At 47.7% G+C, this 23814-nt stretch overlaps 1 protein-coding gene across 2 annotated transcripts in view; it reads right to left on the reverse strand.

Annotated features, from left to right (window-relative positions):
• The window catches only part of FGD1 (FYVE, RhoGEF and PH domain containing 1), a 37830-nt gene that overhangs the window by 4369 nt on the left and 9647 nt on the right, over window positions 1–23814 (reverse strand). The window contains exons 2-13 of one of the 2 annotated variants that reach the window (XM_020905045.2): window positions 15427–15600; window positions 14944–15121; window positions 14380–14596; window positions 12999–13088; window positions 12171–12319; window positions 9991–10147; window positions 9747–9885; window positions 5268–5326; window positions 4988–5134; window positions 4493–4585; window positions 4240–4319; window positions 201–231 (exon numbers count right to left, since the gene is read on the reverse strand). In XM_020905045.2, coding sequence (XP_020760704.2) covers window positions 201–231; window positions 4240–4319; window positions 4493–4585; window positions 4988–5134; window positions 5268–5326; window positions 9747–9885; window positions 9991–10147; window positions 12171–12319; window positions 12999–13088; window positions 14380–14596; window positions 14944–15121; window positions 15427–15600 — 1514 coding nt within the window. Of the gene's footprint in view, window positions 1–200; window positions 232–4239; window positions 4320–4492; window positions 4586–4987; window positions 5135–5267; window positions 5327–9746; window positions 9886–9990; window positions 10148–12170; window positions 12320–12998; window positions 13089–14379; window positions 14819–14943; window positions 15122–15426; window positions 15601–23814 lie in introns of both variants that reach the window. The other variant, XM_020905044.2, reaches the window with a different exon arrangement.

Genomic DNA, 23814 nt, shown 5'->3' on the forward strand with positions numbered 1-23814 from the left:
TTCTAAAGAACTGGGTAGTTTCTGCTTATCCTCTGGACCTCAGTTTGCTTATCTGTAAAATGGGGATGGTAAAATTTATTGGAAGGCAGATGTCCAGGCCCATTATGGTCAGATGTGAATATCAGGGGAGAGCCCACCACCCCCAGAAGACCTGTTAATACTCTTCCAGCCCCCTACCACAAAGCCTTCTTAGATGTTACCTGGACCCAGTCTTTCTTCTCTTCCTCAGTCCTTGGGTAGGGAAGGTGGTGGGGGCAGGGGGAAAGAAAGATGTTGGGTTAGGCAGGCCAACCAAAAGCAATTGGAGTGGTAAAGAGCAGATGTTTTGGAGTTGGAAAGATCTGAGTTTGACCTTGCTCCTTCACTTACCACTTATGTGACCTTAGGCAAGTCATATAACCTGAGTTTACTTATTCAACAGTTATTAATACTTTCCAGACCCTGTGCTAGGAGCCTGGGCCTCAGAGCAGACCCTACCATCAAGGAAGGAGCTCATGGGGGCAGACATGGACAATACAGGGGAATCAGTGCTGTGACAGAGGGAAAATGGGGCTGAGGAGCCCAGGAAACCTATCCCATCCTGGAGTTTGGGTGGGGGCTGCTAAAGATGGTTTCCTCAAGGAGGTGCTAGCCCTCAAGTAGAGGGGGTCAGGGTGAAGTATGTGAATTAGCATACAGAATGTACAGGAAACCATGAATAGTTCCCTGTTTCTGCTAGAATGTCAAGTTTGAGAAAGGAGGGAAGTTTATTTTTTTTCACTTGTAAGAATGGATGATAATTACCAGCTTGGGTTGTTCTGAGCAGTAACTGGAAAGTGAAAGTTGCTCAGTCGTGTCCGACTCTTTGTGACCCCATGGACTATACAGTCCATGGAATTCTCCAGGCCAGAATACTGGGGTAGCCTTTCCCTTCTCCAGGGGATCTTCCCGATCCAGGAATCGAACTGGGGTCTCCTGCATTGCAGGCAGATTCTTTACCAACTGAGCTATTAAAGCAGTAACTGAGGTGATGTATAAACTGCCCAGCACAACCCTTGATACACTAGGTGCTCAATCAGTGTGTTTCCCCTTCCCTTTGCCTTCCTTCCCTAACTCTCCTGTCTGCCCTGGTGCAGGCCCATCAACAGCTCACTAGGAGTAGGGGCCAGCCTCTTGGCTGACTCCCGCCTGGCCTCCTCTAATCTCCTTCCACATTTACACTCCAGTGAAAGTCACTCAATCATGTCCGACTCTTTGCAACCCCATGGACTATACAGTCCATGGAATTCTCCAGGCCAGAATACTGGAATGGGTAGCCTTTCCCTTCTCTAGGGGATCTTCCCAACCCAGGGATCGAACCCAGGTCTCCCGCATTGCAGGCGGATTCTTTACCAGCTGAGCCACAAAGGAAGCCCATCTACACTCCAGACATCAAAAGTATTTTTCTAATATGAAAATATGACTGTATCCTTAGGATCATTTCATGAAAAATCAAGGATGTGAGTCAAAATTTAGCTACAAGAATATCCACTGTAATGCTATTTATTGTCATGAAAAATTAGAAGCAATCTACGTGTCCAACAACAGGGGCTCAGGTTTTAAAAAAAGAAATGATGCTGTATATCACTACTTACACACAAGATAAGTGATAAAGCTGTTTATAATATGTTAACTCAAAACAACATATATAAAATAAACATAGCATTCCCTTTTTGTTTAAAAACACATGTGCCATGAGTGTTTACATTTGTCAGAACTCATCGGTGGTACACTTAAGACCAGTGCATTTCACTCTGAAAATTTTGCCTCAAGAAAAAGGAGGAGACCTTAAACAAATATTGAATGCTAGTTAATGATATGCATGCCAAAGTCTAGGGGTGAGTATGATATCTGCAACTTACTTGGTGAAATGCATTAAAAAAATAAGATGGATTGGTAGGTGGATGAAATGATTGATTTGTGATAAAGTAAATATAGCACAATATTAACACTTGAATCTACATGGTGAGCTTGGGTGTTCACTGTATTTAAACTTTCCTGTATTTTGGAAAATACTCATAATAAAATATGGAAAGGAAACATTGTGTGTTTCTGTGTGTGTATACATATGCAAATAGAGGAGAAGCCAGAAAGAGTTTCTGCCAACACATCAGCACTGACTGTCTCTGGGTGGTACAGTTCTAGGGGATTTTACTTTATTCTGATTGTATTCTTTTTTACAAATTATTTTTTATTTATGTATATTTTCTAACTTCTTTGCACTAAATATTGCTTTTGATGTTTAAGAGCCACAATAGTGTTTTTGGCAGTGCATACTTAAGTATATAGGGGTGAAGAGTTATGTCTGTAATTTACTTTAAAATGGTTCAGCAAAATATTTATATGGCAAAAATATATACTGATTCCTAACTCAGTGCTTCTAAACCCTGGTGCCAGGTTGAATCATACCAGCAATATCACCTTCTTTGTTTCTGCTGGCAGAGGAAAGTGAAAGTGAAAGTCGCTCAGTGGTGTCCAACTCTTTGTGACCCCATGGACTGCAGTCCATGAAGTCTCCAGGCCCTGATGCACATAATATTAAAATCACTTGGGGGAGCTATTGAAACTCCCCATCTTCAGGCTATACCCCAGATAAATTAAACCAAAGTCTCCAGGGGTGGGTCCCAGACATCAGTCTTTTTTAAAGCTCCTCAGTTGATTCCTATGTCACCAAAGTTGAGAATCAGCTAAGTGGTGGGCATATGAGTATTTGTTGTATTTCTACTTTTCTGGTTACTTGAAATTTTTCATTAAAAACAACTTAAAGGGCAAAAAAGCAACCGCAAAGCAAACTCTGCATGCCTTCCCTCTGCTACTAGGAGAAAATCCTCCACTGCTCGACGCACCTTCCAGGCCCAGCACCCCTCAGCAGCCCCCTCCTTCCCGTCCTAGCGGGTGACCTGTCCCAGTCATGTGGCTTGTCATTTAGGCTCTGTTGAGCCCTGACTGAGCCCCACATCTGCCCTCCCCTGGCTGTGCCTGTTGTCACTTTTGTTCTCACTTTCCTGGCTTCAGGCCTCTGAGATGCTTAGTCTCTCAGAGCATCAAACCCAACTGCCTTCTCTCATCTTCCAGGACACCCTCTAGCCCACATTCATCTCTCTCCTGCTTCCATGTAGTCCCAGCAATGAGAGTTCTGACTCTGATTTCTTATTCTTTGCAGCCTCTCAGAAGTAGATCATCTACCCACATGCATTCACTCTCTGGCCCTGACCATGGCTTTGATACCCTATCACCAATTACAGCTCTGCTTCTTTCTAGCTGCGGGATCTTGAGAAAGGTGTATAACTCTTCTGTGCCTCAGTTTCCTCATCTGTAAAATGGGGTTGATAGTAACAGAGGCTACTTCAAGGGTTTTGAGAGTTCAACTAGTAAATTTAAACAAGTTAAAATTAACTTAAAACTGTGCCTGGCACAAGAGCAAGTCTTCATTAAATGTGAACTATTATTATAATCATTCAAGTAGGGAATGGATATGAAGGTCCCTTTGTTAAATAGCTGGACATTATTTTAAAAGTTGTTCTTTAAAGATTTTTTTATTATGAAAAATTTCAGGCATACAGAAAAGTAGATAGGATAACACAAGTACATTAAATATATATTCACTACATAGATGCAAATTTAAAAAAATATTTTGCTATATCTTATACATATGTGTGTATGTGTGTGTATATATATGTATATATATATATATATATATATATATATAGGCTGATATAAATCATTTAAAAATAAGTTACAGATATCATGATACTAAATTTTCAGCATGCATCACCAAAAAAAAAGGCCATTCCCCTATATCCTCGTATACCATTATCACACCTGAGAAAGTTAGCAATAATGCCCTGGTAGCTAATGCCCAGTTCATGTTTAGGATTTTCTCTACTGTCTTGAAAATGTCTCTTAGGGCTGTTTTTCTCAAACAAGACTCCTATCATGGACCAGGCATTGCATTTGGTTGTTATTTCTCTTAAATCTCTGAATCCACAATAAACTATTTGTGCTACTGTTACTCATGTTTGGATTACTATCTCATTCTTCCCTCTCCTCTAACAAAACCCATCAGAAGAGCAAGCATCTTTGGGGAAAGGGACCCATCCTTTCTCTGGAATACTCTCTCCTCTAGGGAGGTAGCCAGTCCCCTGGCACTAGGTCTAGAATGCCTCAGCATATCTGAAGGCAACAGGAGGCTGGAGAGAAGATATAGGCAAGGACAAGTACCTGGCCTGGAGCTCCAGGGAGCGCTGCTTTCCTGACACCAGGAAGGTCCGAGGCAGATTGAGGTTGGAACTTTCCTTCAGCTGAATGGAGAAAGAAAAGGGCTTGGTGAACTACTGAGCTCACCTACTGAGCGCCACAGAGCCCTCACCCTATGCACACATGCACACACTTGGGGTCAGAGTCAGAACATCTTTGTTCCTCCCAGCACCAGGGTCCCACTCCAGGTCCCCCTTTCCCACCTCCTGGTGCTTACCTCCATGCCATCTACATCAATGCGTGCCCGCACGCTAAACTTCTGGCCAAGGAGCCGCAGCCTGGGCACACAGTAAAGGAGGCGGTCGTTGAACTAGGAAGGAAAAGGTTTTGGATGTATGTGTGGAGGCCCCTCAAGGGCTATGGCTCAGCTCCCTTCCCTTATAGGACTCCTGAAACTTTACTGCTGGGGACTCAAGGCAATAGATGGAGAAAACACAGACCAGATTGGGCACAAAGGTTGCAAGGAAAGAGCCTAGGCATGGGAGTCACTTCCTAGTTGGGTGGCTTTGGGCAAGTCAGTTCTCTCTAAGTTTTAGTTACATAATCTGTAAAGTTGAGAAAAAAATGCCCAGTATAGGTAGTAAAAATACAATGCATTAGTAGAGGAAGGAATGGAGAGCCGGAAGTACAGCCTTGAGTGAGTACCGGGTCAATGTGGCAGGGCGGGGTGGGGGTGGTGTGGCCCACTTGCACCCCTACCCCTGGCACTTACTAGTATGAGGTATCGGTCTTGAGTGGTCCCATTCTTTGCTGACAGCTTAAGGATATGGCCTTCTTTTATGAGCTCTTTGGTGGGGCTGACAATGTCTTCCTCACCTCCTAGCAACTCGTATACCTTAAGCAGCTTGTGCATTCGCTCCTGGTAGTGAGTAAAAGGCAAGGTTTGAGGTTCCAGCCTCCCCTCAGATGTCCACAAGTTGCAAGCCTCCCATCCCCCAGGATGGAGATAGGTGGCTGGCCAAGGAAAGGCAGGGGCTAGAAGGGCCACTCACCATTTTGCGGATGGCAGCATTAGAGTGCTCTGCTGCTGTGGCTATCAGTTCCAGAGACTCTGCAGACAGAGTGGGAGGTCAGATAGGGGCTAGCAGAAAAAAGGCTTTGGGAGCTTCTCTGCTCCCTAAATACCTCCTCCTGGCCTGACCACACCCTCCCCATTCCAGAAAGTGCCAGCCTCAAAGATGTCCATAGCAACATCACTTAAAATCAGAAAATGACTCGATCAATGCCACAGTAGTAGCAGAACCACAGGACATGAAATAGCTGGCAGCCAATAAAACACAAGCTTAAGGTTATTATTTCTACAAACAAAATAATAGTAATAGTTACACCTGTAACTGGAAGGACATATACCCATGTTTAACAAGTTGTATCAGGAGCTTCCCTGGTGGCTCAGTGGTAAAGAATCTGCAGGGTTTTATGGGTTTGATCCCTGTTCCGAGAAGATCCCATGTCACAGGATAACTAGGCCCGTGTGCCATAGCTATTGAGCTTGTGCTCTGGAGCGGTTAGCTGCAGCTACTGAAGCCCACGCACCTAGAGCCCATGCTCTGCAACAAGAAAAACCACTGTAACTAGAAGCCTGAGCACTGAAGCTAGAGAGTAGCTCCTGTTCACCACTAGAGAAAGCCTGCCTGCAGCAAGGAAGACCCAGTGCAGCCAAAAATAAATAAATAATTTTTTTAAAAAGTCTCTGCAGCAAGAGAGACACAGATGTATAGAACAGTCTTTTGGACTCTTTGGGAGAAGGCGAGGGTGGGATGATTTGAGAGAATAACATCGAAACATGTAGATTATCATAAGTGAAATAGATTGCCAGTCCAGGTTCGATGCATGAGACAGGGTGCTCAGGGCTGGTGCACTGGGATGACCCAGAGGGATGGGATGGGGAGGGAGGTGAGAGGGGGGTTCAGGATGGGGAACACATGTACACCCATGGCTGATTCATGTCAATGTATGGCAAAACCACTACAATATTGTAAAGTAATTAGCCTCCAATTAAATAAATTTTTTAAAAAGTTGTCTCTGGATGATGGGACTCTGGGTGATTTCACTGTCTTCTTTTTCCAAATTTTTGATAAAGAATATGTATTAACTTTTATAATCAGAAAACAAGTCATATAAAGAAACAGAGACAGTTCTTTGTCTCAATAATTCTGACGATAGGAATCTATACTAAGAAAATATGTGTTCTATGTACAAATATACTTTTGTTGCAGTGGTATTTACAATAATGTCAAACCAGAAACAATACAACTGTAGGGGTTCAGTTAAACAGAGTAATGTGCATTCATATAATACAATACTAAACAACCTTTGCAAATGATGCTTTTGTAGGATTTTTCATGATCTGTGAAATGCTCAGGATATTTTAGGAAAAGGAAAGGATACAAACTTGTGTATACCACATGATCTCAATGCCACAAATATATGTGTATTAAAAATACCAGTAAGAAATTATGTCAAAATGTTCCTCACTCTTATTCTCTGGAGTTTTGCATCATAGATGATTTTCTTCCTTGCCTCTTTCAGCTTTCCTCTATTTCCATACTTCCTATTGTGACTAGGTATCAGAAAAAAATACGAAATAAATCCCTACGCATCTCCACACACTAATGAATCTTGTCCATGCTTGAGGCCCAGCTGCACTGTACCCAATTCTTGTTTGCATGGTGCTGGATTTTCCCATTCAGAAAACATGCACAGGTGCTTCTGCAGAGAGTCCACATGGTTGGCCAAGCAAGTGTTATTTTCCCAGGAGGCTGTCTCTCAATGACCAAGTCTTGGTGCTCAAGATCTGTGGTCTCTAACCCAGTTCAGGCCTTTCAGGTGCCAGTCTCCAAGCTCTCAGCCCTTTTCCACCCTAGCTGTCAGAGGGCACGTTTTTACACACAGGTTGCTGTCACTCCTCTGTTCAAATCTGTCAGTGGTTCTCCTATGCCTGCAGGGTAAAGACCCAGTCCTTTAGCCTGGCATTCTAAGCCCTTGGTCAACAGAGGCGTCTGTTGACCTCTCCAGCCTTCTCCACTTGCACCTCCCTAAACGTGTCCTGTCTTGCTTCATCTGGCCAACTCAGTCTTCTGGATTCAGCTCAGCTCCTCCAAAAAGCCTTCCCTGAGTACCCAGGCTGGGTTAGGACACTGTCTGGGTTTCCACCTTCCCCTTTGCTCCCTTCTGTCCCGCCAGTCACATTATGTATTCATCGTGTATTTACCTATTTGCATCCCTCAGCAGACTAGGAGCTCCCTGGGATGGGGAAAAGGTTCTACCACATTTTCCTGGGCTCCTGAATAGATAGTTTGCCTAACATTCTTCAACCCTCATAACAACCTTATGTGCCTTGTTTGTCCAATGAGGAAACTGAGAATCAGAGAGAAGAGGTACAACCCTAGGCTGTGTGCCCCAGGAGGCAGCAGAGCTGACATTAGAGCTGCCCTTTCTTCCACACATTCTGCATGGGGTATGCTGGGTCGTGGAGGTGGGCAGTGCCAAGGAAAGGGGGCAGGAAGAAGACTCTGGCAAGCTGTGGTCATATAAGCTCGGGCCTGTAGAGGCCACTGGGCTCAGACTACTTTGCTATCAGGAACTCTGTCTGGAGATGTCCTGTGTTGGGGGTATAGATGGGCTTTTCCAGGGGTCCAGTGGGTATAGGCTCTGGTGATTGAGTGTGGGGATTTCAGTCCAGGATTTCTTTTGGGTTAGGGTTAGGGAGTGTGGTTTGGGGAGCTTTGTCTAGGAGCTTGGTAGTTTTGTCTGGAAGCTCTGATGGGGCCTGGTCTGGGCTGGGCAGTCGAGGATCTTGGTTAGAGTTCAGTCTTGGGCTCAGGGGGGCTGCTCAGGCCAGGAGTTCCAGCTGGCCTGGTTTGGGGAACTCAGTCTAGGGTCCAGGCTCCAGAGTTCAGTCTGGGAAATATAAAGTAGGAGAGTCACTGTGGAACCAGAGATATGATTCAGTGGGGCTCAGATCTGGAGGTACTTTCTGTGGCTCTACCTGGGGATTTTAGTTTGAGGGGTAAAAAAAAAATAGGGAGGTCAACTTAAGATCTTGGGCTGGGGAGCCTAGTGAGCACATCTCAGGCTGGCTGTCCTTCAGTGATTCTCATTCTTAGCAGCTCAGAAAACTGGACTGGGAAGTTCTTTCTGAGGGGCTTATCTTTGGGCTCAGTGTGGGGAGTTCAGCTGGCCAAACTCAAGCTCTGAAGTTTATTCTAGGGACTCATATAGGGCTGAGATTGGTATAAAACAGGAAACTAATTTAGGTGAACTCAATCTGAAGGCTGATTTTAGGAACTCTGTACCTGCTATTGCTTCTGCCAGGGACATGCTCCTCCCTACTCAGCACATGGCTCTCCTCTTCTTGTTCATATTTGATTCAAATATCCTCTTTTGAGAGGTCACCCAGGCTAAAGTTGGTTCCCCCAGTCACTGTCACATCACCCTCTCATTATCTGAATCACACATAGCACCTATCTAATGTTCTCCTGTGTATTTATGACTTTTATCTACTGTTTATCTCCCCGACTAGAACACACACTCCCTGAGATCAAGGACCTTGTCTGTCTTGTTCACCTTCCATATCCCCTGTGCCTAGGACAATGCACAGAGCACCAAGGTACTCAGTAAATAGATGAAGAAATGATCTATTATGTTAATGAAGGAATAAATGAAAATAACAGTCTGGGGAGAGAAAGCTGGGGAGACTCTGGGGAGCACTCTTGGGGTGTAACCTTGAGAAGTGGGTCCCATATTGAAAGAATCAGAATGAAACCCTTGCTAGTGGTTCAGTGTGTACTTGTCTAGGGAGGTGGTATTTTAGCTTAGAGATTCAAATCTGGGAGGCAGAAAATACAGAGTCCAGTCTGGGGTACTCAGTTATGGGGAGGTGATTTTAGGGGGTTCTGATCAGACTTGGAGGTTCTTTTGGGAGGGTCATTCTGGGTAGTGACTGGTGGGTACAGAATGAAGCTCTAAATGTGGAGAATGGAAAGTCAGGGACTTGATGAGACAAGTCTCTTTCTGGGGAGCTCAGCAGTGAAGATTCAGTAAAGAAAACTTGGCCTGAGAGGGTCAGTCTGGGCTCTTAGCCTGTTGGCTCAGTCCCTGAGGGTTTAAGCTCAGTTTCATTTTGGATTGGGGACAACTTTATTTGAGAACCAGTCAAGGGGTCAGCCTTGGGGTCTTAACCTAGGGAAGAGATCCCTTTAGGGGATCTTTCTGAGTACACCCATCAAATTCTGGAGTTCCAGTTGGAAACTTCAGGCTGGGGGACTCGTGAATGTCCTGTCTAGGTGCTCAGGCAGAGACCTCAACCTGGAGGTTCATCCTGGGGTCTCATTCCAGACACTCAAGGTGGGCCTTTCAGTTTGGAGGTCCTACTCTGAGATCTCAATTACATGGCAATGGAAGGCTGACCCTGTTAGTTGTCTGTGGTGAGGGGGGAGGGTGGGGAGGAGGGCCCGGTTGTATGCACTCACTTTGGGCGTCCTTGCTGTCCGGGGAGCCATGGGGCAGCTTTAACAGATAGTCCTTGAGAAGCAGCTCATAACGGGGGATGCGCTGCACGGGCTCCAGCATGTGGTGCTGCAATGTCAGGTTGCCACAGGCTTCCTCCTTCTATGACAGGCAGAAGTAGGAGGGTTCAGGTCTGGCCAAAAACCCCTGACCAGGTCCCCACAGACCTGTCCACCTCAGCCGGCCCCATCCAGCTTCACTGCTTACCTGCACCTCATGGATGATCACTTTAAACTGGGTGGAGCGCTCTGTCCAGGTGTTGACCAGCTCCACAGCTCGGTCAAAGTTCTTCACATACTCGCCATACATTTTGAGGAAGGGTGCCAGCTTCTGCAGGATGTCTCCGATGCGTGGGTAGCGGTCCCTGGGGTGGAAACAGGGGCTGACCTGGTCCTGCTGATCCTTGTTCCACACAGTGCCCCCACTCTACAGGCCATTCTTATCCCAGTCCTGGAAATCTACTTCTCAGCCAGTCTGTTCCTCTGGAAGTGCTGCTTATATTATAGAATAAGTAGGCTGAAAGGCTCAGTGTGACCTAAGACCACAGCCTGGGCCCACCCACCCCAACTCTGCCCTGCCCTGAGCATAAGGGATGACACATCCTAGGACACCTGGAAGGGCCACTTCATACACTGCCTATTGATTCTGTGCCCAGCCTTGTACTGGGTTATTCTGGTGACACAAATAAGCCACACTTAGCTGATCCCTGAGAGGGTCATGGTCTGGTAGGGGAGTCAAAGTAACCAGACCTGGTTGCACTCCTCAAGAGTCACAGTCTATTGGAGGACACATAGGACCAAATCTTCATTAGTCACAGTCTGCTGGGGGAGACAACAAGAAGTGGCCTTGGTTCAGCCCTCAGTGGTCATAGCAGTTGGGGAGATGTAGGAAGTGACTTCATGTAGCATGAAGACGTACTTTATCCTGTGGGTGTGGGGAGCATGGAGATGATTTAATCAGGAAGTAACATGGTCTGGTCTGATTGTTGTTCAGAAAGACCATCAGGGAAAGTGATATAGACACTAAAGGATGAATTGGAAGAGGAGAGCCTGGAAGCCAGGAGACTGCCTATGAACCTTGCCTTTCTACCCCAGGACTCAGCTCAGATCTCACCTCTTCCCTGAATCCTTTGTTAATCCCTAGGCTAGTTTTGGTCCCTTTGATTCCCACAGCCTCCCATTCTCAGCTCTATCATTGTACTGATGTGAAAGTATTAGCTGCTCAGTCGTGTCCAAATGTTTGTGACCCCATGAACTATAGCCCACCAGGCTCCTCTGTCCATGGAATTCTCCAGGCAAGAATACTGGAGTGGGTAGCCATTCCCTTCTCCAGGGGATCTTCCTGACACAGGGATCGAACCCAGGTCTCCTGCATTGCAGGCAGATTCTTTACCGTCTGAGCCACCAGGGAATAACAACGACAACAATCATAGCACTGATTAAAAAATGGCTCACATTCACTTCAGTTCAGTTCAGTCGCTCAGTCGTGTCCGACTCTTTGCGACCCCATGGACCACAGCATGCCAGGCCTCCCTGTCCATCACCAACTCCCGGAGTTCACCCAAACTCATGTCCATTGAGTTGGTGATGCCATCCAGCCATCTCATCCTCTGTCGTCCCCTTCTCCTCCTGCCTTCAATCTTTCCCAGCAGCATCAGGGTCTTTTCAAATGAGTCAGTTCTTCACATCAGGTGGCCAAAGTATTGGAGTTTCAGCTTCAGCATCAGTCCTTCCAATGAACACCCAGGACTGATCTCCTTTAGGATGGACTGGTTGGATCTCCTTGCAGTCCAAGGGACTCTCAAGAGTCTTCTCCAACACCACAGTTCAAAACTTAGCACTTAACTATATACTGGGTAGTATTTTAAGCTCTCTACATGTATCAACTCATTCATTCCTTAAAATAACCCTACAAGGTAGGCTATTATTATTACCCTCATTTCACAGCTGAGGAAATGAAAGCACAGTAAATTAAGAAACTTGTTTAACATCACAAATTTTGCAAGTGGCAGAATTGGAATTTGACCCCAACCAATTTGGCTCCTAACCTTGAGTATCTGGAATGAGACCCCAGGATGAACCTCCAGGTTGAGGTCTCTGCCTGAGCACCTAGACAGGACATTCACAAGTCCCCCAGCCTGAAGTTTCCAACTGGGACTCCAGAATTTGGTGGGTGTACTTTGCTATTCTGTTGTAATTTTCTGAGTCCTGATCTGTGTTTCATTCTAGATTGGGAGGGCCTGGAAAGCAGAGTTCAGGCCTGATTCTTTTTGTGAAAGGCGATGAGGGGAGAGGGCAGGTAGGAATAAACTCTAGTGCACACATCGGGCCTGGGCTCAGCAGGCAAGTGGATAGGAAGGTGGGCAGCCTAGATTTGGGGCCCCTCACCATTCCTCCATGCGCTTCTCTAGCTCAGGCAGCAGGAACTGCTGGTGGAAGCAATAGATGGAGCAGATGTTAGAGAAGATGCCGTGGACGACGTCAGCTGGGAAGGAACTGCGGTTCCGAGCTTCTTCTAGCAGCCGAGCGCAGAACACCTGTGGGGCAGGGTATGTGTGCTCAGCCCAGTGGGGCCTGGGGCTTGGCTGGGAAAGGAGCAGCTTGCAGGTGAGGGCAGTGTTTGTGGGCAGCTCTATGGAGCTTTGGGGTCAGCACTGATCTTGAGACTGAGGAGTGAGGGAATGGAGTGAGGCTTGTGTGTGGGGTTGATTTCAGGTTGTCAAGGTTAGGATCTGGAGGTAGACATTGGAACAATAAGTCAGGATCAAGGTCAAGGTCAAAATTAGACTCAGGGTCAGAGAGAAGGTTGGAATTAGATCCATTCATGTGACAAATAAAAATATTTTTGAGTGCCTACTGTGTGCCAGGCAGTGAACAGACAAAAATTCCTACCCCTTGGGATTCTAGTGGATTTGGGGGTCAGGAATAGGGCCAGGTTTAGAATGAGGGTCAGAGTCTGGTTCACAGTCAGGTTAATTCAGGCTGGATTAGAGTTGTAGTTAGGGATTAGGAATGAGGGTTGATACAAAGATCAAGCTTGGGGTCATGAATCAGAGTTGGCTTCAGGGGGACAGGATGGGGGTCAAGGTCAAAGAGGAGCCTTACCACCTCTAGATTCTGGCCCCACTGATAGGGGTAGGCTCAGGCCCTCTCACTTCCTCTTTGGCACCCACCTACCGGATCCTGGTGCCCTGGTGCCCCTGCAGGACCATTCACCTGATCCAGGAGATGGAGCCTGGAAACGTAAGCCTTCTCAGTTTGCAGGAGTTCATTGGCAATGTGGAACACCTTCTGCTGCACAGTCAACTGAAGAGAGAAGAGGCAACTGCTGGTCTATCATCCTGTACCCTAACCTTCACCCAAACCCCTAAAATTCTCAGAATACCATAAATGCTACTCTACACCTAATGCCACTTAAAGATAACCGTACCTCCCATCTCTGAAGCCATAAGCCTCACAGCTTCACCCCAACTCCCCTGTGTGTCATAAAGACCACCCCTCAATTCTGATATTGTGTATCTCTCATTCAGCCACTCATTCACCTGGCCATCTGCTCCCTCTATTCACTCTGCATAGTGTAGTGGGTAATGTGTGGGCTAGAAAGTGAGACTTCCTAGCTAGGTTCAAATTGTAGCTCTGCCATTTACTAGCTTGAATAAGTTGTATAAATGTTTTGTATTTAAGTCTCTTCATCTGCATATACAGATAATAATAGGACCTAAGTCCATTTGTAATTGAGTCAACTAAATGATTTAATGTAAGTGAAACATAGCAGACTATGGATTAAGTAGACTATAAATCTTAGTTATTTATTCACCCACTCAGTTCATTGTCAGTAAAGGCTTGCTGAGTACCTGAGGCGTGAGGAAAACCCAAAAGAATATAAATGTATAAAACTCATTGCCTGTTGTCCTTGCCTGTTTACTGGACACATATTTGCTGAGTCCCAGACCTTGGCCCCTTCATCTGAGCTGGGTTCTAGTGACACAGGTATTCTGCCTATGACCTAATTAAGTGCAAGGATGCCTTGGAAGCAGTGTTAGGCTGCTGGGGCACAGAAAGGGGTTCCTGCTGCTGAGAGCTTTTGTCTCACAGCCTCAGGCTCCTAGGGGGCTCTAAGTTCTTGTGCCCTTCCAGAGGCCAGTTGTCTGGAAGTCTCTCTGGATGTGAGATTTTCCATTTTACAAATAAGGAAACTAAGGTTATGGTGGGGCAGCAGAGACTTGCCCAACTTCACATAGCTATTGAATCTGGGGATTGTCCAGCTGGAGCAGGACTCTAAAGATCCCAAACCAGAATGCCCATCTTTAAGATGGAAAAACTGAGGCCCAGCTGGTGGTTCTCAGATGAGGGTACAGCAATTTTCCTCATGGGCACTTGGAACTATGAATGGTCATTTTTGTAGTTAGAGTGATACAGGGACATGGTACAGGTCTGCTACTGATATTTAGTACCAGGAGACCAGGGAAGCCAAACATTCCAAGTGGAAACAATGCCCTGTCTTGAGAAATACTGAGCTGGGGAAACAACCAAGTGTAAAAGCCAGGCTTCTGGTTTCTCCACACAGTCCTGCCTCTTGGTGAACGTGGGTCAGTACCTCCACGGACTCCTGTCTCTCCATCAGAGGCGCTGGGACTTCTCTGTCCTTCTCATCCTCCTCCTCGTCGTCCTCCTCCTCCAGGTCACTATCAACCTCCTGGGAGCTGGGCCGGTGGGGGTCGGCCAAGGCAACAGGGACACTGGCCAGGGCAGGGGGCCCAGGGCAGAGGCTGTGGCTAGGGGGCCCGTCATCACTGATGAAGCAGGTCTCCTCGCTGTTGGATGGTGAGCTGATGCTGTCAATGCCGCTGTCCCGATTGGGTACCTTCTCGCCATCCCGGGGCCCGGGAGCCAGCAGGAACAGGCAGCGGGATGCCTCGCCCTCAGGGAGCTGGGGCACTGGTGGCTGTGGGGGTGGCTGTGGCAACATGGCTGGCTCTGTGGGACTTGGGCTGGGGCCAGGGGCTGGCCTATCCGAGGCAACAATCACAGGCTCTCTGAGGTGGGTGGTAGACACACATGGAGGCAGGGCATGAGCTTGACTGAGAGGCCTGTCTTACAACTGTCCTTTCTATTCCAGGCCCACCCTCCCCCCATCGGGTCCCCCAGGAGCTGGACTCACCTTTCAAATTTCTCAATCAGTGAGGATACTGCTGCAGAACTGGGGCTGGCCTCTGCCCTGGAGGCCAGGCCCTTGGCTACTCGGGGGTCTGCAGGCAGTGGGCGTGATGGTGGGGGTGGGATGGGCTCAGGTGGTGGGGGCATCCGGGGCATCTGCAGGTAGCTGGGCTTCGGGGGGACTAGAGAGATGGATGGGATAAAGAGGGGAGATCCCAATGGGCTGAGTTTGAAGTTGGTTGTTGCAGCCAGGCCACAAACCCCTCCACAAACCCCTGGTCTGCACCTTTGCCTGAGACAGGCGCAGAACTGGCCTGAGGTGAGATGCCAGTATGTGCTCATTAGTCTCAGGTCACAGCCCTCTGCTCCTAGACCGCGGTGCTTCCTGTCCTTCTAGCAAGTCTTCTCCTCAGCCACTGGCAAACCTTTCCCCTCCTCTGTCCCCTCTCCTGGGCCATTTCTTTGTCCCCTCTCTGGAACCACTTACCCTGTGGTTTTGGGCCCGGTGCCCGCTTCAGTGGCGAAGGACGCTGGCTGGGGGTTTCAGTGGGGGGGCCTGGGTCTGAGCGAAGTCGCTGGGGACCTTCTGGATGAGGCTCAAGGCCCTGGCCAGGGTCAAGGGACAAACTTTTAACCAGGATCCGGTTTCCCTGGTGCATCCCTGCAGAAAGGGAGAAACTGGGTGTTAAGCAACTGATTATCCCAAAGGAGACTGGAAAGTTGTATGTCTTAGCAGGTACCTGTGGTATCGAGTTCCTCTGAACCCCTCTCCTGGCTACACTGTCTTTCTGGGAAACCTTTACTCCAGCAGTCAGATGGGGAGCCAGGCCCAGAGTTATGGCTAGCTGTTTTCATTAATAGACAAGAGTTCTTTGTGGTTAGTACATTGATTTCTTGTATGTCAGCAGGCATCATTACTAGGGAGTTTAACCAGGCTGGGGGCAGGCACGAGAAGCCTACTGTTTGTGTACATGCTTGCACCGTTGTTTATATAGCCACAGTGAGATGCTGAGCCTAAACCATTCTTCACATTTTCTCTTTAGTTCCTGAGGATATCTGGACTTCCTTTTCTACAATTTTATATAGCTGAAAATAATGAAATTATATTTCATGAATAAAAGTTTTGCTTCTTCAAATTCCAGCTTCTCACTAATCTGTACTGTTCTGCTGCTGCTGCTGCTTCTGTGTTGCTTCAGTCGTGTCTGACTCTGCGACCCCATGGACTGCAGCCTACCGGGCTCCTCTGTCCATGGGATTTTCCAGGCAAGAGTACTGGAGTGGGGTGCCATTGCCTTCTCCACTAATCTGTACTATCCTCCTCGATTTCCACACCTACACACACCCACACAGCCAGCACGCAGAGTTCAGGTTACAGGAACAGCTTTAGGACACCAGGCAAAAAAATTCAGGAAAGTGAGGCCTTTCTGCATTGTCCCTCTTCCTTCACCGTGGGGTCCCTAAACCCACCTCTGTCTTTGGTCCTGGGGGAGATGATGGTCACCCTGGGGTGAGAAGATTCGGTCTGGCAGGTGTGAGGAGACCTCTGCACCCAGGGATGACACATTCTAAGGGAAACAATGTGGTCTGCCTGGGCAGGGATCTGTGTGTGGCAGGTCTCAGATGATAGAGAAGTCAGGGAAAAAGCAGAGCAGAGTAGAGAGGGCAAGCTCCGGATGGCAGTTTGAGGAGCTGGATGACCAGCCTGTGGGCAGAAGAGAGCCATGAAAGACCATCGTATAGGGAAGGATGCAGCAAATAGGTGTCAGGACAAGAGAGGGAGTGGCCGCCAAGAGCCCCCAGAACTCCCATCCACACATGGTGCCAATTTTGCCATGCCACAGTCACATGACCTCTCATAGCCACCAAGAATCTGTTACCCTGTGTCACAGTTTCATACGTGACCAGCCACAAATGGGTTCACTCAGTCACAGAGACACAGGTGTTATTCACACTGTTTCACTTAACTTTGGGAACACAAAATTCAAACATCCAATCGTGCCATCACGCTTCTGAAAGCCAGGTCACACACAGTCACAAAGACTCACAGTCACAGCTTCACATATTATCACACAGCCTCACAGTATTACATGCACTGGCAAACATGGCCATGCATAGTCACAAAGATACAAGTCACACAGTGGTAAATCTACAATTTCACACATAGCTTCATATAACAATCACCTAACCACTTACCATCATATACCCACTTATATACTCCTCAAATATGGTTCCACTGAGTCACAAAGATATACAGTGCCATTTACACTGTATCTCACAATCTCAGGGCCACAATGTCATACACACCAGGATATGGTGTTACAGGTTCACACCTGCAAATGGTTCACACAGTCACAAGACTATAGCCATTGGGAGTTATTATACCATGTCATATACAACCTTGCACAATGACTAAACAATACAAAGTCACCTGCCACCATGTACCCAAAATCACAGACACACAATCACACATGGCATAACTTACTATGTCATACTCATGAAACAAACATGTCCGTGGAGTCCCTGGGTCTTAGGGGCTCAGGTACACACATGACACTTGCCTCCTGGTCTACACAGTCATGGTGTCACATGCAGCCTCTGTTGCAAAAACATACAGCTACAACACAGAAATACTCTACTGGGTCACAGGCAAAAAGAGCAGCAGGAAATTTCAGGTCTCCTAGTCCTGGAGGGAGGGAGTAGCCCAACCCACAGGGTTCCAACAGTTTCCCAGGGTCTCTGACTCCATCAGGCCACAGTTCAGTCACAAAGGCCCCGGGGTCTCAGGCCATGGTCCCCTCCCAGCCCTGAAGGAACAAGGTGCCCTAGGCCCTGGGCTGAGCCCCCCTCCCCCACTCAGTACCTGGCTTTGGGTGCAGTTTCCTCACTTCCTTTCCCACAGCAGGCAGGGCCCTGGCTGGGAGGGAGGAGGTGCTCCTCTCAGCTCAGCTGGGCTGCTTACCCTGCCCTGCTCAGCATATCCTGGCCTGGTCCTGCCCTGCCCTCCCCCTGGGCGTGGGGTTGATGAGGATGAATCACCTTGAGGGCGGCACATGCAGAGACAGAACTTTGAGAGACCACATGGCCAGAGAAAGTGAGAGACAGAGAGAGAGCAGCTGACAGGGCCAGAGATCCACACAGCAAAGCCAGACACCCCACCATACAGACCCCTCTCAGGGTAACACACACACGGGTGCCAGGGTCCCAGCAGGTACCTTTTGTCTGCCTCCTTGGGCCTGGAGGCACGCACCTGGCCCTGTCTCCATACCTCAAAGCAGGCAGGCCTCCCTGGGTAAGCCCTCCCTACCCAGTCCATCCAGGGTGGTCGAGCCCCTCTCTACTTAGGACCCCTCTCTCTTCACTGTTTGTCCTAGGGATAGGGTAACCTTGCCACCCTCTGTGGCCCTGTTCTGGCTCACTCTCTGCTCCCTCCCCACCCACTTCACCTGGGAGCCCACAGGTGGGCTTGCCTATCCTTTCTCTCTGCCTTCTTGCAGGCAGCCCTGCAGAATGGGACTGAAATAGTCAGGGACACCCTGGATTCCTAGGTGAGAGGGGCAGATTCTAGCGAAGAGATGAAGGCAGTGAGAGGGGCAGTGACTTGCCCAAGGTCACATAGCAAGTCAGTGACAGACTTGCAGCAGACTGATCTGAGACCGGACTTCTTAACTCTGCTCTCCAAGAGGAAGCTGGGAAAGAGGGGAACCTACAGGGGCAGAAGTGTGCCCCAGTGCTTCAGAAAGTCAGGAGCTGGTGAGAACAACACCCCCAAGCCTGCCCACAGATTACGACAACAGGGCTTCAATTCAGGAGTCTGAGCCTGGCCAAGAACCAGGCAGGGCTCCACTGAGGGAAGAAGATAAAAGATCCTCTCTTTCCTATTGCAGTGTTCCCTCCATGCTCCTTTGCCTACATTTTCCTGTCTCCTCCTATGTTTTCCCTTAGTGTCCCCCATAGCTCCATGTGTCGCTCCCTCTAAGTGGCTAATGGACCTTCAGCTCAAGTCATACCACTTATCTGCACAAGAATCTGCAATGAACTCCCCATTGCCCATGGGGAAAATAGAAGCTTCCCAGCTAGTTCTCTATGGCCCCTCATGACCATGCTGAACTCCCTGGCTTCCCTTGGCTTAGCTTAGTCCCCCAAATACTTCTGAGCCCTGCTCTGAGCCCAGTAGACTAGGTGCTGGAGAAGGTGAAAATCCTATGTCTGCCTTCACGGAGCTCCCAGGGGAGGTCTTCCCCTGCCCTAGATACCAGAGCTCTTCCCACTGCCCCATTGCATCCCCACCCTCTTAAGTCCTACATTGATTTTCTCCAGTCCATTTTTTAAATTAAATTAATTTTTTTTGGCCAAACTGCTTGACATATGGGATCTTAGTTCCCTGACCAGGGTTTAGACCTGCACCCCTTTATTGAGAGAGTAGCACTGAAACATATGCATTACCATATGTAAAATAGATAACCAGTGGGAATTTGCTGTATGATGCAGGAAACTCAACCCAGTGCTCTGTGACAACCTAGAAGGGTGGGATGGGGTGGGAGGTGGGAGGGAGGTTTAAGAGGGAAGGGGACATATGTATACCTGTGGCTGTTCATGTTGATGTGTGGCAGAAACCAACACAATATTGTAAAGCAATTATCCTCCAATTAAAAATAAATAAATTAAAAAAAAACAAACACTTGAGCCCCTTGCAGTGGAAGTGGAGTCTTAACCACTGGACTGTCAGGGAAATCCTCCAGTCCATTTTTTATGGTTGATAATCCATAATATTCTCTCTCACACTTGCACCCACACCCACATACCTGACAAGGTCTTCCACCAGCACTGTCCCTTGACCACTGGGTTTACCAGAGCCCCCAATACCCATAAGAACAGAGGCCACAAAGGGCACTCCCCCCATAGAAAGTCACTTGGCCAAAGGCTTCCACTGCAGGGGGCACAGGTTTGGTCCCTGGTCTGAGTGGGGGAGCAGTGAGGAAAACTGCAAAGACCCAGTGAGAACCACAGAGCTGCTCACAGGTCCACATGCAATGTGTGCAGCACAGGGTGTGCACACGTACCTACACTCAGACATCTCTTGCTGCTAACAGGAAACACTCCCTGGGCACCCCAGGATGCCTAGGTGCAGCCCCTGCTCTGCTGTGGGATGGGGCAAACCCTCCAACAGGCCCTCAGCAGGCTGAAGGGCAATCTTGATCCTGACCCTCAGGGAGCTCCCAATCTCAAAGACAAGAGACTCTCATTCAGGAAAAGCTAAGTGCGGCTCAGGAAGTGCAAGGGGGTCAGCCTGTCGGGACTGGGGAAGCTCAAGGGAGGGAGAGGCCAGGGACAGGATGGCCAGATAAAATACAGGATGCTTAGTTACGTCTGACTTTCAGATAAGCAATGAATAATTTCTTAGTATAAGCATGTGTCATGCATACTTAAACTAAAAATGTATTTGTTGCTGTTGTTTATTGTTTTAGTCGCTAAGTCATGTCTGACTTTTTAGCGACCACCATGGACTGTAGCCCACCAGGGTCCTCTGTCCATGGGATTTTCTAGGCAAGAATACTGGAGTGGGTTGCCATTTCCTTCTCCAGGGGATCTTCCCAATCCAGGGATTGAACCTGCGTCTCCTGCATTGGCAGGTGAGTTCTTTACCACTGAGCCACCAGGGAAGCCCCAAAATCTATTATGCTATACTAAAAATTTTTTTGTTGTACATTTGAAATTCAAATCTACTTTTTTGGGGTGAATTCCAAAAGCTCTAGTCAAGAAGGGATTCTAATAAATGAGGTGGAGCCAGGCCTCTATAGTGGCACCAGGCAAGCTGTGGGTTCTACCCAATTTCCCTGCAGTGGGTGCCTGAATGCTCATGACAGTGACATTATTTCAGATATAACCTTGAATCTGGTCTTATTTACTAAAAAAAAAGTCAACAATTAAAAACCTGTGGTACTTGACTATTCCAAAGAAGGGTGGCTTGATCACACTTGCTGACCAAACTGCATGGATTAAGATGTTGTGAAGCCTTCACTAGGAATATCTGGCTCAGGAGTAACACAGACCTCAGTTAAATCCTAACACCCTCACTTACTGTGTGACCCTGGGCAAGCCTCTCCATCTATCTGAGCCTCAGTCTCCTTGTGTGGAAAATAGGATAACAATCACAGCCCCTTGGTTTGAGGAGTCCATGACACAAAGAAGGGAAAGCACATAGTACCCCCAGCCCCCCGGCAATGTGGCTTGAACTTGAAAGCCAATAGAACTGTACATCCACAAAGAAACAAAACTATGCACACAGATATATAAACCCACGGGCCACAGGCTGCAACCCAACACAAAGCTATCAACACACCAAGAAATATGTGCAAACCCAGTCACAGATGAACACAGAATCCAGCCCCACTCTCTGACAGTTCCGCAGATCAGGGCAGGATTTCTACTAGAGACAGAATGGCAGAGAAAAGACAGTGGTACCCATCCTCCATTCAAATTCAATTAAAATATAGAAACCAAATGCAATCGTAAGTTTCAAGAAGTATAACAGAATTTGGAATTTTCTCATGACAACTTATTGGTACTGAAATAGCAAAATCACTCCAGAAATTGTTTCTGGTAGCTTCACGGCACTGATTGGCAGGTGCCCTGAGCATGTGCTTCTGGGCTTACTGGCAGAGCAGGTCTACCCCATAGCTGAGTTTGAGGACAAGGACTTTTCCACTGGAACTGGACCCTCACCTCTTTCTGGGAATTTCAGCTCCCAGTTCTCCCCTTTCCTGGCCAGCAGCACCCCCGCTCTCTTCTCCCAGCTGTAGCCTTGGCTTAATCTCAAGACAGTTAATAGGGCCACAGACTAGAACTCAGCCATTAACTCCCTGGTGACGTGGGGGATTGCTTCACAACTCTGGACCCCAATTTCCCCATCTGCAAAATGGGGAGAGTATGTGTGTGCTTCTCATTGTGAGGAACTGGTGAGATGCTACTGTGGGCAGAAGCCAGCCCTGGCACGCAGGTCTCCTGACCCCCAGTGTATGCTTCTCTCAGCAACCCCCAGATCCCTGCCTCTCCAGGGTGTGAGATAGGCCCCTGAGACAGCTGAATTCCTGGGGGTGGGGTGGGGTGAGGAAAGAAGAGGGAGTGGAAAAGAACAGCAAATAAGAAAATGTCCTTGGGGAAGCCAGCTCTGTGGGGGGTGGGGAAGGGGAGCCCCTCAGCTTGAGAAAAAAGCAGAGGATAAAGGTGGGGTAGCTGCCCCACCTCTTTCCACCAGCCCCTTGAATGTGAGGTCCAGCCCAGCTGCACTGCTCTGCTTTTGCAGCCAAACTTGTTTGGCCTGGCAGATGTTCTCTCTGAAAGTTTCAACACAAAGCTCTGTCAAGTAGGAGAAGTGCAGGGGGAGCTGTCTATAGGAACCCTGTGGCTAGCTCAGAGTCCTTCCCTGAAGTGGACTGGTCTTGTGAACATAAGAACTCTGCAGAAAAATGGAGGCATCTTCTGCAGAGTGAAGGCATTTTAGGAAAGTGGGAGCCATTCTAGCAAGTAAGGAGCTTCCTAGAATGTTTCCTTTTGAAAACTGGAGAAACATTATGTAAAATGGAGGTCTCTTTGATAAAAAGGGAAGAAATTTCTGCAATTTCTTTGCAATATTCCATTTCTGCAATGTGGAGAAGGTTTCCTCAAAGTGGAGCGACATTCTATAAAGTGAGGAGTGTTCTATAAAGACCCTTTTGTGAAATGGATGACATCTGTAAATGGAATCTAACGAAATACAAGACTGTTCTGTAAAATGGAGGAACTCTTTTGTAAAATGAGGTTCCTTTTGTGAAGTGAAAAACATTCTGTAAAGTGTGGACCCTTGTGTAAAGTGAGAACCTTTCTGTAAAATGGGACAACGTAATACAATAGAGGATGGTGAGGATGGGGGTAAACTAGAGAGCACATGCCTCACTTAAAGCAGGGACAGCAGCTTCTCCCCTTTATCTAATTGTCACCTTGCAGTAACAGGGCCTCTGCATTTTCAGGTCTTCCAATGTTTCAAGAAAATCAGAAATCCAGACTTTTGTGTGAAATCCCTTAATTTTAAAAACACTGAGTAGGTCAAATGAAATGTGTGAGTCAGATTCAACTTGTGGGACACCACTTTGCAATATCTGAGTTGGATGGTCCTTAAGGCCCCTTCTACATCTGCCATTTACTTCCTGGTCTATCTGACATGCTATGGCCCTGGGGCAGCAGCTTTGGAGTCTCTCCTCCACCCTCGGGAAGGGCCCAGTCTTCTAGGGACCTGAGCAGTTTCAGAGAGCTGGCTCATGCAATACTTGTCAGCAGTTCCCTGAACTGGAATCTGCCTTTTGTTCTGTCTTGTCTTCTGCCCTGTTTAGGATGCCTGGTGAAAAAAGCAGGAGATTGCAAGAACTTTTAGAACTCTCTGGAACTCAAGGTGCTTACTTTTTTGTGAAGGATATAAGGTATGAGGATTCAACTGTTTGTTGAGCTCCTACTCTGCTCCAGGCATTGTTTCCTATATGGCACCCTCCTAACAACTCTGTATGCTATTACCTCCATTTTACAGATGAGGAAACTGAGGCACAGAGAAAAAAGTAACTTGCCTGAGGAAGTGGTTGAACTGAGATTGGATCCCAAGTGTGTTTGTGTCCAGAGTCACAGAGCACATCCTCACTCAATGTCTGCTGAATTGGGAAAGAAATCACATTGAGGAGAGGGGGAGGGAAGAGAACTTTCTAAAGGAAATGGGTTTTGAGTCCAGTCATCCAGGAAGTGTTTTTTCACATATAGATGGACTGGGCACAGTCCTGCAGGCAAGGGAAGAAAACTGAGCAAAGGTGTGGATACTAAGGGTGGGGCGGTAAAGCATGTGTTTGAAGGGCAC

The sequence above is a fragment of the Odocoileus virginianus genome, unplaced genomic scaffold, assembly GCF_023699985.2.
Source record: "Odocoileus virginianus isolate 20LAN1187 ecotype Illinois unplaced genomic scaffold, Ovbor_1.2 Unplaced_Scaffold_14, whole genome shotgun sequence".
NCBI lineage: Eukaryota > Metazoa > Chordata > Mammalia > Artiodactyla > Cervidae > Odocoileus > Odocoileus virginianus.